General features: G+C 36.6%; 2 protein-coding genes across 5 annotated transcripts; both read left to right on the top strand.

The window, feature by feature from the left end:
* Nucleotides 1–709: 709 nt before the first annotated feature.
* LOC112185516 (DNA (cytosine-5)-methyltransferase DRM2) lies at nt 710–6,793 on the top strand. Of its 4 annotated transcripts, none has more exons than XM_024323770.2 (10): nt 710–818; nt 984–1,026; nt 1,263–1,400; nt 2,304–2,403; nt 2,491–2,537; nt 3,417–3,530; nt 3,970–4,069; nt 4,368–4,459; nt 4,575–5,297; nt 5,606–6,793. In XM_024323770.2, exons 2-10 carry the CDS (start codon nt 1,024–1,026, stop codon nt 6,035–6,037), a joined length of 1,749 nt encoding a protein of 582 aa, XP_024179538.1. In that variant the 5' UTR covers nt 710–818; nt 984–1,023; the 3' UTR covers nt 6,038–6,793. The 4 variants fall into 4 exon arrangements, with proteins under 4 accessions (XP_024179538.1, XP_024179537.1, XP_040371140.1 ...); XM_040515206.1 differs by lacking the exons at nt 710–818; nt 984–1,026 and adding exons at nt 1,033–1,136; nt 1,532–1,613; XM_024323769.2 differs by lacking the exon at nt 710–818 and having other exon boundaries at nt 886–1,026.
* Nucleotides 6,794–8,977: 2,184 nt separating this feature from the next.
* On the top strand, nt 8,978–14,682 carry LOC112187136 (DNA (cytosine-5)-methyltransferase DRM2-like). The gene is given in 11 exon segments (XM_040514851.1): nt 8,978–9,305; nt 9,428–9,486; nt 9,820–9,951; nt 10,377–10,476; nt 10,577–10,623; nt 11,523–11,633; nt 11,873–11,969; nt 12,311–12,402; nt 12,513–12,921; nt 12,924–13,231; nt 13,610–14,682. Coding segments are annotated over 10 exon segments (1,728 nt in total). The 5' UTR covers nt 8,978–9,305; nt 9,428–9,483; the 3' UTR covers nt 14,039–14,682.
* The last annotated feature ends 59 nt before the right edge of the window (nt 14,683–14,741 follow it).

Genomic DNA, 14,741 nt, shown 5'->3' on the forward strand with positions numbered 1-14,741 from the left:
TTATATTTTATATTAATTTTAGATAATGTTAATTTACTTGTGTGGCAGTATAGTAAATATGAAAATAAAAAACTAAATTAAAAAGAAAAGAAATAACTTCTCACACATTTAGGTATCCATGTCTGGGATAACCAAATATCAATTAAAAAAGATATAAAATTTAGTAAACAATATTCACTATTGCGCCCCTTTTATCAAGTAATCATTAGGTACGTAGTTGTAGACTACTACGCGTCAGTAGTTCCGGATGACTTTATTGGTCAACTTGACCTTATGTTGAGAGTTACTCGTCTAACTAGGATTATTTATCTTTAAAGTGACGGCGTTATGTTGGCGAGAAACATGCACTTAATTGGTATGTTATTTTACTACATAATACTTTTGTAATGAAAATAAATAACACACGATAATAATAACTGTCCCTTTCTTTTTAGTTTGGTTAAATTATAACTGTCCTTTATCATTCAGTAAATCTTTTTGTTTTGTTTTTAATAAGATCAAAACAGATATCTAAAAGTGGTAATTAAATGATGTTCTCTGAGGAGGAATGTAGTATATGATGAGTGGAGTAGCTGCAAAACGTGATGAGGGAGTGGTTGAAATCTGCTGGCATGACATAATGACACGGCATGTCGTTAAGTTTGTTACGCGCACCAGGTGGCAGTCGTTCCTTCCATTTCCATCAGCAGTACTTGAGCTCGGATTCCGTTACAGACAAGTCTGCCATCGCTTTCTCTTCTGCATGCGCTTCTAACCTCTTCTCCTTCTTTTTCTTCTTCACCATCACATCACAGAGGTCCTCTGCATTTTCACCTCAGGTAAAAACTAGGTTTCTCAATAGCCACGAATGCTAGTGCAATTAATCCTGGTTTGGTTTATTATTTTCTAAAGGAAACGGTTTCATTAATTAATTGCTGGGAATTTGATCGAGTTATTTACTTACTGCGTCTGTAATCCTTGTGCATGTGTTTTTACATTGCTAGGTTGAAATTTGGAGAAGCGAAGCTTAGAGCTTACAGAGAAATGGTACTACTACTTGATTGCTTTCTTCTTAAGCTAGCTTCCTACTCATCATCCCGGCCCCCTTTCTTTTTCAACTTGTGATTCGTCTTCAGTTTCAATTTCTTGGAATTTGGGTTAGATTTGTGGGCTGATTCGGTTTCTTCTTAAAGATTTGCTCTTTCCTACTTCAAGATTCGCTGCTTTCTTGGGGTTTAATTTCTTGTTCATGTGTGCATATATGGATGTATGATCTTGTGCAGGATGGAAGTACTTCTGGTGTAGAAGACAATGATATTGATTGGAACACAGAAGATGAGCTTGAATTGGACAACTTCACTTTATCTCCTTGTTCTAGTTTGCTACTTACTGGTGGCGAAGCTAATGCCTTCTCTGGGGAGGTAAACGATTTCGCATCAGAATCTTCTGAAGATTCCTGTTTTTTTTTTTTTTTTTTTAATTAGTGTTACGCTCTTAAGTTGGCTGATTTTATTTTATGAAAGTAGTACAAGAAATTTGATCTGGTGTTCAGATTCAATGCATGTGGGGACTAGATGAAATACTGGCTTGTTATGTGTGTTCCTGGACACTCAGCAACAAAATGCCTCCTTGTGGTACCTAAGCATTCCTTCATTGCATATTCCTGAAAATTTTGTATCTGATTCTTCATAGTTAACTGTTTAAAGAAGCAGCATATATGGTTGCTGATAGTGTTATTTAATTATCTTATATGAAAGTACTCGGACGTATAGTATCTACAAAAATAACTTGCTTGTCACTCCAGCTCATAATGTGTACACCTGGCTGAAGTTTCTGATTTGTGTACTTTTTCTATTTTCAGCTCAAACACACTTCTCTTGAGTCTTGCCCCGAAAAAAATCGATAGAACCTCAAATTTGGATAGTATCACATCTATGGTTGGGGTGCTTTTACTATCTGGACATTCTTCATCAACCTTTTGGTTTTAGCTGAAACTTTTCAGCAAATTCATATTTGCCTGTTGCCTTATCTCTACTGATAGTGAATTGAATTTAGGCATGGTAAGACTAATTGTTGAAGAAAACATATCATTTTATCCCAACTTCAATTAGTTGAATTGGATGTCAAAGTTGAAAATACAATGGACTGGCTTCTAATTTCCAAACCAAATTGTGTCTATATATTACCTGGATGCCTTGGTGCTTTACAGTTGTTTGCAGTGACAAGTTCAGTTTCCCATGAACACTGTAGTTCTCTTTTGTGTATTATCACAAGCAATCATGAGATGTAGATAACTAACATGAAATTAATTTTTCATCCTGAAGGCGAGCTCATGTCCAAGTTCTTCCAACTCCAAAGTTCTTGATCAGTTTATAGGGATGGGATTTTCTAAGAAGATGGTTGAAAAAGCAATTCAGGAACATGGTAAGAGCACTATTTCATTCATAGATTTTTCCCACACTGCATCTATAACTTTATCCTAATGTGACACTGCTATGATGGAATACCCAGGAGAAGAAAATACAGATGCAATTCTGGAAATGCTCCTCTCAGATTCAGTGAGTTTTAACATGCCTTCAGATACCAATGCTGTCTTTGACATATACTCTGAGTTTGTGAGCTTGGTTGTCTACACTTTTAGATTCTGCCAAACAGAATTTGTGTATAGCTGAGAGAGAAAGAGAGAGCACTTGCACGTAATGCTAATATAACTTTTGCTGTCTGTCTTTGATGTGATGAATAAATGAATTATACAAGCACCACAGCCCAACCATGATTTCTGCTCATTTCTTGTTTTCCATCCTTTTTTCCTATATGTGCAGTACCTTCTGTTTTTTAGGTCTATTCGTCGTACTTGCCATGTTAGTATTACACGATCCTTACCGTTTACTGTAGCTTCTCTTCTTTTGAGTGTATCTAGTGGTCGTCCCTGTATATATCTATACATTCTCAGCCAACCTAATTTTATCTCATCACCTGTTGCCACTTCGTATGTTTCTCATCCAGTGATTTTTTATCGCCTTTTCAGTCAATGGCATCATTCATATTATTTCAATGTACCTTATGCATTGCTCTGGCTTCTGCTTTCATGTCGATCCACCATACATCATATCTTTTATTTCCCTTAACTGTAGTAAATAAATTAAAATGAAACTAATAAGGAAAAGACAGAACAAATAAAATAAATAATAATTTCTAACTTCAACCTTGTCAAGTACACTTTGATGTTGAATGTATGTCATACGGTAGCATAATAAAGTGGGACATTGTTGGATCGTTACTTTGTTCATTTACTTTATTTCCAAGATAAATGGATAATAGGTAATCTGCTCTCCTCTTTGCATATTTTAAGAATGTAAGCTGATCTTGACTTAGAAGAAAAGGACAGGAAAGGAAAGTGAAATCAACATTCTTCTATTTCTTGCTATATTTTACAGGTTCTAGAAAGTTCTTCCCAAGAACTGCAACAAACGGATTCAGATCACTTTTCCTCTGATTATGATGGAAGCTTTTTGGATGACTTTTCAGATTTGGAAAGCTCTGGTGATGAGGTAATCATTGGATTCTGTAATAGCTTTCTCCACAAATGAGTCCCACACACATGAATCCAATAATGCCGATACTCCCCCCACTTTAGCCACCCGGTGCAGAACGGGTATGGGGTTTTCATACAAAAGGCCTCGGCATTAATGTGTGTGGTACCATTCCTTATAACCCAAGGATGACTCTTCACCTTTCTGATGTGGGATTCCAAATGGCTCTAATCTAAGCCACACTTTTTCCAACAGTTGGAGCTCCCATTTTTGCTAAGCCTTTCTCTTCTTTTGATCCTTCAGCCGAAAGTTTAAAATCGTGTTGCAATATCTTTACTTTGTGTCTTCTTATGATTGTCTATGAGTAATAAGCCAATGTAGTAATTGGAATTATGACAATGACATGTGACTTGCAGGTTCCATGTATATCATAAAAATTAGTCTGTCTGTTTTGCAGGAAATCATGAGTCCTACATCCGAGGAGGAAAAGCTACTCATGTCCTTGATCAAAATGGGGTACACAGAAGAGGAGGCTTCCATAGCTATAGAAAGATGTGGTATAATTTTAGTTTTATCTATTTTACATTATGTTGATTTAGATTTCTTTTAGATTTTCCAGTACACATATCCAATTAGTTATTTTTCCTTTAAAACGACGGTGTATTTGATTTTTAGTATAAGTTTGAAACCAAACCAAGTCCAGAAGTATGAATAGACCTACAAATAGGGCTAACTTTTTATTTTCAAGGCATTATATAAATCATATTGGTTCCTTTCTCAGTAGTCAGGATTGCAATCATGTGCTCGAAATTATGTCTTGGAAACTTGACTAGTCTGCCCCTTCCAAATTTGCAGGTCTTAGCTCTTCACTTCTGGAATTGACTGATTTTTTATCTGCTGCTCATTTGGCAAAGGCAGAAGATGCCCTTCTTCCTCTAGAACAGAAGGTCTTCTTTTCGTTTTATTTTCCTATTGACTATTAAATATCTGAGTTTTCTATGGAATCAGTTTTGTTTATCTTGTATGTTTGGTAGATTGTGATTGCTGCTTCTGATTTTACAGCCTGGACTAAAACATTTGCACACTGATTATCCTAAGAAGAAAAGGAAACTTTTGGTTAATCAAGTGTCGAAAAGGAAAAGGCAAAATAGGCTCATAGGCGAGGACAATGAGACAGTTCGTCTCCCAAATCCAATGATTGGGTTTGGTATTCCAACTGGACCATGCCAATCTCACAGAACTCTTCCAAAGGCAGCCATAGGACCTCCCTATTTTTATTTTGAGAATGTAGCCCTCACTCCTAAAGGGGTTTGGGACACTATATCGAGATTCCTATATGATGTGCCACCTGAATTTGTTGACTCTAAGTACTTCTGTGCTGCTGCTAGAAAAAGAGGTTATGTTCACAATCTTCCAATCGAGAATAGAATCCCTCTCGTTCCACTTCCCCCACAAACCATAGATGAGGCATTGCCCATGTCAAGAAAGTGGTGGCCTTCTTGGGACACACGGACAAAGCTAAATTGCTTACAAACTTGCCATTCAAGTGCAAAGTTAACAGAGAGGATCATGAAGGCTCTTGAGGGCTATGATGACATTCCACCAGAGAGAGTCCAGCGGGGTGTAATGCATGAATGCCGTAAGTGGAATCTAGTGTGGGTTGGAAAAAATAGGGTCGCCCCACTTGAGCCTGATGAATTTGAAATGCTTTTGGGGTTTCCAAAGAACCACACCAGGGGAATAAGCAGGACTGATAGATATAAATCACTCGGGAATGCATTTCAGGTAGTTCTGTCTACTTTTCACTGGAATTAATGTTCCTTTAGAATTCCTTTTTACTGCTTTAATTGTTATGCAGTGACTCGTAAATACTTATATATGTAACATGTAAAAGAGTTTCATTGTTTCTGTGTTTATGTTCTTATTTTTATTTAGTCAGCAGAAGCATGATACTATCAGTTATTGCCAATGGCCGCAAACATTATATTTCAAGTTATTCTATTAAATCAACCCAATAAATGTTCAATTTAGATCAACTATGTTTGTCATGTACTCTTGTCATACATTTTGCTTATGGGTTCAACCTATTCCAGATTGACACCGTCGCATACCACTTCTCTGTTTTGCGAGACATGTTTCCCAATGGCATCAATGTCCTCTCCCTTTTCTCTGGGATAGGTGGGGCGGAAATAGCCCTTCATCGGCTTGGTATCCGTATGAAGAATGTTGTGTCTCTAGAGATTTCAGAAGTTAACAGAAACGTTCTGAGGTGTTGGTGGGAGCAAACAAACCAGAGGGGGAATTTGATTCACCTTCCTGATGTGCAAGAGCTTAATGCTGACCGCTTGGAACAGTTTATGAGTTCATTTGGTGGCTTTGATCTAGTAGTTGGTGGCAGTCCCTGCAACAATCTTACAGGTAGCAATCGATATCATAGAGATGGACTCGAGGGTAAAGAATCTTCCCTATTCTATCATTTCTTTCGTATACTGGACTTGGTTAAGTCTATTATGGCAGGGATATAAGTAAGTCCACATAAAGCTAATCTGTTTGTGGTTACTTGTATCCAATCCCCTTTTCCATCTGAACATTATTGGCAAGTAAGACAAGATCATGCCTCTCATTTTTTCTCCAGTTTTGGCTCGTATTGTAGATAAAAATTGTAGAAAAAGACTCTAGTAGCTTGAGGATAGCTTGTATATTGTAGCTCAACTGTGTGAATAGCTTGGGACATGGCTCAGCTTGGTTTCTTTGATAAACCAAAAGCATCGGCAAGCAACAAGTCAAGTGGAAACAGGAGGAAAACTACCTGAATGAGTCATTGGTAAGTAGACCACATGTATACTGTCCAGTAAGATAAGTGAACCTCACCATCTGTATCATCCAACTTGTCTACAATAACCAAATAAGCATAATAATGCAATATGAACCACATGCATCCACAGACCATGTCCAGAAGTTTGAAACCCAACTTGCAAATGTGTCTCCTGTTGCCATGCCCGCAGAAAATGCCATTCTTATGAACACAGAAATATGAATGCAATCAGCACCTACCCGTAATAGCTATGTTGTCACTGAAACCCTGGACCTGCTTCGCTTCGTACTTCAAGAACTCGTCCTCCCTGTGCTTGATTGAGAACAAGTGCATTGCAGTTTTGAGTTTTCTTGGGCACTGTTAGTATTGTTTGTGCTGCAAGTTTTAAGCTTCAGGACTTGTTGGTAGGAAGGGTAGGCATCTTCAAGTTTGCAGACTTGCAGTAAATGGATTTTTGATTTTGATAGTGGACAATTCTTTTCTTTTTAATATACTAGTTGTCATATGTAAGTTGTTTATTTATTTAAAAATAATAATAATAAAATAAAATAAAAAAACTAGCGATGAAAATGAGAGAGTGAGGATTGTAATTCGTAACATTTTGTTAACGTGTGACAACGAGTTTCGTAAATTAACACAATACTACCAGCCTTTTTACTAATGGGTAACTATTCGGTTGACATATTAATGATATTATCACACGTGACATCTTAACGAGCTGTGGCAGGTGGACTAAAAGCACGCGGGTCTCCAGAGAACAAAACTCGACCATTAGGATTTGGGAAGTTAAAAAAATTCATATGGTGGGAGGAGTGAAAGAGTGGTGCTACAGATCTCAAAAAGTATTACAAAATGTTGATACCGAATGAGATGACATATGCTATGTCATCAGCTTTTGTTTAGAAAACTAGCTAGTGAGAGGTGGATTTTCCATATTTTGATAATTATGTTATTTAGACTATTTACGAGTAAGGATACATGAATATGATTCATGTCTCATATCATTCATTGTAAATATAGGAAAAGGGATATGAATCATCTTATATTAAAGTGCAAGTGCTGCAATCAAAACTCAATCAATAAAAAAATCACGATGGACAAGAGGAAGAACTTAAACATGCATGGTTTAATACATTTTAATGGCGGAGATTTGCAACTGAAAACTTTAGAGAGAGAGAGAGAGAGCAACTTTTGCTTATGTCATGTTATGGGTGAATGAATTGAACCTCCAACAAGATATCTAAAATAGCAATAGCAAAAAGGGATCAAGTCTGGAGATTAATTGGTATGGTGAGGGTGGACCTGTGGAGGCGATTCCCATAAAATGATAAGGGATTAAATTTAATTTTTTGTTGAGGCTGAATATAATATAATAAAAAATGAATAAATTCCACCTCATCAATATATTTTTAAGGCAAAATGCTAACATGGTGTGTGCCACATCATTTGGAATCTAAATTTTGTATAAAAATTTAGGATCTCTAGCATTTTTCGGAGGGAAATGGGCTTGAGATTCGAGAGTGGCAGTTTGGCTTTGGGTTCTCTTAGTTTTTTGTATAAAATGCAACTATATTACTTGCAATTTAAAAAAAAAAAATTATATACTTCATACTTTTGAAGTAAACTTGTTAAATTTCACGTACTTTTAAATCTAAACTTGTTCTCCTTATGCTTATTGTAATTTGGGGTTCAGGTATCATGTCCCCCCCCCATGTGTTCTATGGTTTTATTAATGGTAAAAGTTTAAGGGCAGCCGTTCTGGCCCTCTTTCAAAAAAATATATATATATTAGTCAAGATATTTACTTTTTTTTCTTCGTATTTCACACATATTTATGAGACAAAAATAAATATAAATTAGTATTTTAATTTTAAAAATTCATTAAAAATATATTTTACTGAATTTATCAGTAAATTATTATAAAAAATATCTGAATAATACACGTATTATACATGTCCCACCTCTTACTAATAGCTTGTTTTTTGCCTCCTAAGAAAGTGAAATTACCGAAATTCCCCACCTGTATTTCTGCTAAGTCTTTTGGTCTCATGGAAACTCTGGATGGTCTGATGGTATCCCAAACTGGGGCAAATAAGGAACATGTGGAGACTAAAAAGAAACGAGGCCGATCTCTTGGAGCCAAGAACAAAATCCACCAAAAAATAAGAAGTCTGATGTTGTTATGGAACCATTAAGGTTGACCTATCCTACTTGTTCTCCTTGCCCTATTTCTAAGGGTAAGGGGAAAGTTTAATTTTCAGTTTTTTTTTTTTTGTTCTAGCTTACAAATTATGGGTTCTTTTTACACCTAGTTAATGAATCTCCTGGAGTACCACAATTGAGTGCATTGACGAATGGAGATTCACAGTAGTTTTCTCTGTGTTGATGGAATTTTATAGTTTGTAGGCTTCTAAATAAGTGAGCTTCATTGTACAAGTGGATGGTATCCGTATTCCCTTAACTGCTTAACCACTGATTTAGGGTACAAACATATATGGCTTATTTGTATGTGCCGTTCTGGTTTTGGGATTAAATGAAATCTCTATTATTCTGTCAAAAAAAAAAAAAAGATTTAGATTTATATTTATATTAGGAATGGGACTTTTTGAAGTGGAGAACCAGGACCTGGGTTTCTTTCTTGCGTTGGCTCGCCTGGTTTGTACGCATGTCAACTTCTTATTGGACATTGGCAGCCTTGGAAACCCAGCCACGGGCAGCCAAGTACGGTATCATTACACGGCGTGTCGTCAATAGTATTAACCACACCAGGTGGCAGGCTCTCTCATTACTTTGCAAACAAGGCTCACTCTCACTCTCACTTCCTCTTCCTCTTCCTCTTCCTCTTCAAATTACGCCCAACACTTTCTCTCTCCTCCTCATTTTCTCTCTCTCTTCACACCTCTTCGTCTTCGTCTTCTTCTTCTTCTCCTTCACTGAGCTCCTCTGCATTTCAAGCTAGCTTTCGGAGAGGCAAGTAAGTAAGCACAACTTCTTGAAAGCCATGAACAGAGAGCAGACCCTGGTTTTAGCGTTGAATTTCTTTACCGCGTTTGAAGCGAAATGTGGCTTCGTTGATCCTTCTTTGTTTTTGCTTGTACAGCTAGCTAGCTTCGGCTCTTTAGTTTTGGAGAAGCGCAGCTTCGAGCTTACAGAGAAATGGTAGTAATTTCTTTCTACTTTGAGCTTCCTACTCCTTGGTTTTGTTTTGGCCCCCTTTTTTATTTTTCTGATTCGCTGTTCATTTCAATTTTAGTGACTTGTGGTGCTTGAGAGAGGTTAGATTAGGTTACAGAATCAATTTGAGGAGGTGTTGATATGATACTCTATTGGGAATTTACATGGTAGTCGGGTTAGATTTTGAGATGGTAACAGTATAAAGATTGCTCTTTTCTTAGGGGTTTTTTTTTGTTTTTTTTGTTTTGTAATTTGTGAGGATATGTTGTGATATAATTTTCTTGTTCATGTGTGCTTATATGTTGTAATCTCGTGCAGGATGGAAGTAATTCTAGTGTAGATGACAATGATGTTGACTGGAACACAGATGATGAAATCGACAACTTCACTCTCTCGCCTTCTTCGAGTGTGATACATCCTTGTGGAGAAGCTAATGTGCTCTCTTGGGAGGTAAAATTACTTGCATCCGCGCGTGTTCGATCTCAAATTTTTACTCATGTAGGCATGGCAAGGCTACTTGTTGGACAAAACTTATCATTCGTGATTCCTAATGGCCAATTCAATTGGTTGAATGGGATGTTAAAGTTGAACGCAAAAATTAACTTCTATTTTTCCAAACCAAATTGTATGACTCTATTTATTGCAATTCTTATCAAGTAACACAGTTTTCCTTCCCTTACTCATAGGATGTCTTGCTGCCATTACCGTTAAGTGTGGTGACTAATTGAGCACCCCATGAACTCTGCACTTAATTCAGTGCTCCACCATTAGTCACTACATTGATATATTGTAGAGAATGCATAATATCTAGATGGAGATACCAATTACCTAACACAGATTAAATAACTAACATGCAATACATTTTCATGCTGTAGGTGAGCTCAGCTCCAACTTCTTCCAATACCAAAGTTCTTGATCAGTTTATAGCGATGGGATTTTCTAAGAAGATGGTTGCCAATGCAATTCAGAAACATGGTAAGAGCACTTTTCATTCATAAAGGAGCTACGCCTTTTCTTTTAAGTGCTTTATTTATAACCCTATGCTAATGCAACACTGCTGTGATGAAATATCCAGGAGAAGAAAATGCAGATGCAATTTTGGAAATGCTCCTCACAAATTCGGTGAGTTTTAACATCCCTTCAGACGCCAATGCTGTCTTGATTTAGATAATTGGGGTTGTTAGCTTGGTTGTCTGTAATATTACAGTACAATTCTATATCTTTAGATTCTGCCAACAGAACTGTGACAAATTGCATGTAACTGAAAAAAGAAGAAATGCTAACTCATGAATTTAAGTAGCCACATTCATTCTTTGCCATTTTTGGAATACATAGCAAGCACAACCAATATGGTATGTCATATATTTTATGCTCATTTCTTGTCTTCCATCCTCTTTTATTATATTCAGTACACCTTACTGTCTACTTTAGCTAGTCTTCTTTTGATTGTACTGAATATAGTGTTTGACTCAGTATACATATCTTATGTTACCACCAACAGGGTAGCCTATTATCCCCTACTGTTGCCACTTCGAATGTTTCTCATCCACCACTTTTTTTATTGTCTTTTCTAGTCAATCTTCTCATTCATATATGCATCACTCTTGCTTTTCCTTTCATGTCCAACATTCTTCACATCGTCCATCTCTAGTAACTGATTAAAGTGAAACTAACAAGGGAGAGAAAAATTACAGAAAACTTAAAAAAAAATTTATGATTCCCTGTTCAATCATTTCTAACTTCACCCTTCTCAACACACTTTAATATTGAATATACGTCATACACTTGGTAATATAACACAATGGCTACCCTGTTGGAGTTAGTTTGCTCAGGAATCAGGATTCATCTAGAATTTCATGGTAGTATGAAGTCCATAATTGTTGGTGCTGTTGTTGGTTATTTATTTATTTATTTATTTTTCACAAGATATATGGGCCATACGTATTTTTCTCTCATTTTCAAACATTTTGAGCAAAATAAAGTAAATTTACACTCTTCTGTATCTTGCTAATGTTTTGCAGGCTCTAGAAAGTTCAACTCATGAACAGAAACAAATGGATTCTGATCACTTCTCAGATTATGTGGAAAGCTTTCTAGATGGTTTTTCAGATATGGATAGCTGTGATGATGAGGTATTGGCTTCTCTAAGAGCTTTCTTTAGTTAGAGCTATCATTTTCCCTTCTTCCCAAGCGGTTTTCTTCTTTTGATCCTTCAAGCTACAAAAAGTTTAAATTTTTTTGCAGTATCTTAACCTTGTATCTTGCCATTATTGTATATGCTAATACCCCAATTTAATTGGGATTGTGGCACAGCCACTTTTTGAGTTTCAGGTTTCATGTTCCTAGAAACTTTAATTTGTCTATTTTGCAGGAAATCATAAGTCATACATTTGAGGAGGAAAAACTAATGTCCTTGATCACAATGGGGTACACAGAAGAGGAGGCTTCCGTGGCAGTAGAAAGATGTGGTATAATTTTAGTTTTATCTACTGTACATATTGCTAATTGGTATTTTAGCATTCTCATGTACACATGTCCAATTAGTTACTTTTCTTTTATTCTTTTTTGGCAGTTTGATCTAATGATCTGCTGTACAGTGGCTTTGTGTATGATTTAAGTATAACTTTAGTCTGAACCAACTCCAGAATTATAAATAGACGTATTCATTTAGCGCTAATTTCTCATCTTCAAGGCATTAATTTTGAAAATTATATTGGTTCCTTTCTTGATAGTCAGGATTGCTATGAAATGAATAGGGAGTAGAATATCTTTGAAACTTGACAAGTCTGCCCCTCTTCAAATTTTGCAGGTCATAACTCCTCACTTCTGGAATTGACTGATTTTTTATCTGCTGCTCAATTGGCAAAGGAAGAAGATGCCCTTCTTCCTCTTGAAGAGAAGGTATCTTTCCCTTTTTTGTGATATCGACTATTTAGTATCCAAAGTTTTCTACAAAATTATCCATATGTTCAATGTTTAGTAGATTCTGATTGCTGCTTCTGATTTTACAGCCCAGACTAAAACATGTGCACACTGATCCTAAGAAGAAGAGGAAAATTATTGTATCTGATATATCGAAAAGGAAAAGGCAGATGGGGCACATAGACACAGATACTGAGACACTTTGCCTCCCAAATCCAATGATTGGGTTTGGGATTCCAACTGGAGCATGGAAATCTAACAGAATTCTTCCAAAGGCAGCCATAGGGCCTCCATATTTTTATTATGAGAATGTCGCCCTTACTCCTAAAGGGGTTTGGGACACTATATCCAAATTCCTATATGATGTTCCCCCTGAGTTTGTTGATTCAAAACATTTCTGTTCTGCTGCTAGAAAAAGGGGTTACGTCCATAATCTTCCTACTGAGAACAGATTTCCTCTTGTTCCGCTCCCCCCACAAACCATACATGAGGCATTTCCCTTGACAAAAAATGGTGGCCTTCTTGGGACATAAGAACAAAGCTAAACTGTATAGTAACTTGCTATTCTAGTGCAAAGTTATCAGAGCGGATAATGAAGCTTCTCGAGGGCTGTGATGGCATTCCACCAGAAAGAGTCCAGCGGGCTGTTATACATGAATGCCGTAAGTGGAATCTATTGTGGGTTGGAAGAAATAGGGTTGCCCCACTTGAGCCTGATGAAGTGGAAATGCTCATGGGGTTTCCAAAGGATCACACAAGGGGAATGAGCCGCACTGATAGATACAAATCGCTTGGCAATGCATTTCAGGTACTGAGTTCTGTCTACTTTAGAGTTCCTTTGTAATGCTTGAATTGTTATGCAGTGATTCATAACTAATATAGCAATTCAAATTACATTTTTTTTTTTTCTGGTTTTCTCTTCAATTTCAGATGCTTCAGTTTGTCATATATGTCAACTCAGTGAATAAATTAAGACATGTCTATACCTAGTTTCTTTCACCAAAAACATCTAGTAGTAGCTTTGTTTCTGTTCTTCTGTTCTTGTCTCAAGCCTGCGGGCGTAAATAAACATTATTCTTCAGGTTTCTCTATGAAGTCAGACCACTATATAGTCAATTTAAAATATTTTCTGTTTCTCATAAATTCTCTGCTGTTACATTTTGCTTATGGGTTAAACCTATTCCAGATTCACACTGTGGCATACCACTTCTCAGTCTTGCGAGACAAGTTTCCAAATGGTATAAATGTCCTCTCTCTATTCTCCGGGATAGGTGGAGCAGAAGTAGCCCTCCATCGTCTTGGAATCCATATGAAGAATGTGGTGTCCGTAGAGATATCAGAAGTGAACAGAAACGTTGTGAGGTGTTGGTGGGAGCAAACAAACCAGACGGGAAATTTGATTCACCTTGCTGATGTAAAGGAGCTAGATGCTAACAGATTGGAACAGTTGATGTTTTCATTCGGTGGCTTTGATCTTGTAGTGGGTGGGAGCCCCTGCAATAATCTAACAGGCAGCAATAGATATCATCGAGATGGACTCGAGGGCAAAGAATCTTCACTTTTCTATCACTACTTTCGAATTCTGGACTTGGTCAAGTCTATTATGGCAGGATAAACAAAGTGGATGTAAAATCTATTTGGTTCGTGGTACTTTTATCTAATCCCTCCTAACACCTGAACATTGACAACCAAGACAATAGAAAAGGTTTTGGGTTGCTTTGTGGATAACAAATTAATTAATTGTCAAAAAGGGCTCATATGGCCTTGATTAGTAACTCAACTCAGCTAATTGCTTCAGACATGGCTTTACTTGGTTTCTTTCATAACCCTATAGCATATGCAGCCAATGTGTTGGAGACAAAACATGAGTGGAAAGAGTTTGTTTACATACACATGCATGGAATTCAGTAGTTATGCTATTTATTTTCATGTACGTAAATTTCTTCTTTTCCCTAAATGTAAGCATAATAATTCGCTTTATGCTTCATGCATCTAGTTATTCTTTACATTCAAAAAAGAAAACTCATCTCTACAATAACATTTCTTTAATTTTCTCCATGAACTTATAGGAAAAATTAATAATCTATCATAAATTAGTTGGTTTAATTTCCTTCTTGAAAGCTAGTCCTTATTTTACGGGGGTAAATCTTCTATAATTTGAATAAATATTCCAAAAGAAAATGTCTACCAAAATAGAAACACACTATTTTTTATTCTCTCTATTCTCTATGACGAAAAATAATGCGATTATGTGAAAGGCCCCGCTTGAAGTAGAATCCAGACTCATCCACTAGTGGGGATTGCACGTTGGCAATTGG

Source organism: Rosa chinensis, chromosome 2 (assembly GCF_002994745.2).
Source record: "Rosa chinensis cultivar Old Blush chromosome 2, RchiOBHm-V2, whole genome shotgun sequence".
Lineage (NCBI taxonomy): Eukaryota > Viridiplantae > Streptophyta > Magnoliopsida > Rosales > Rosaceae > Rosa > Rosa chinensis.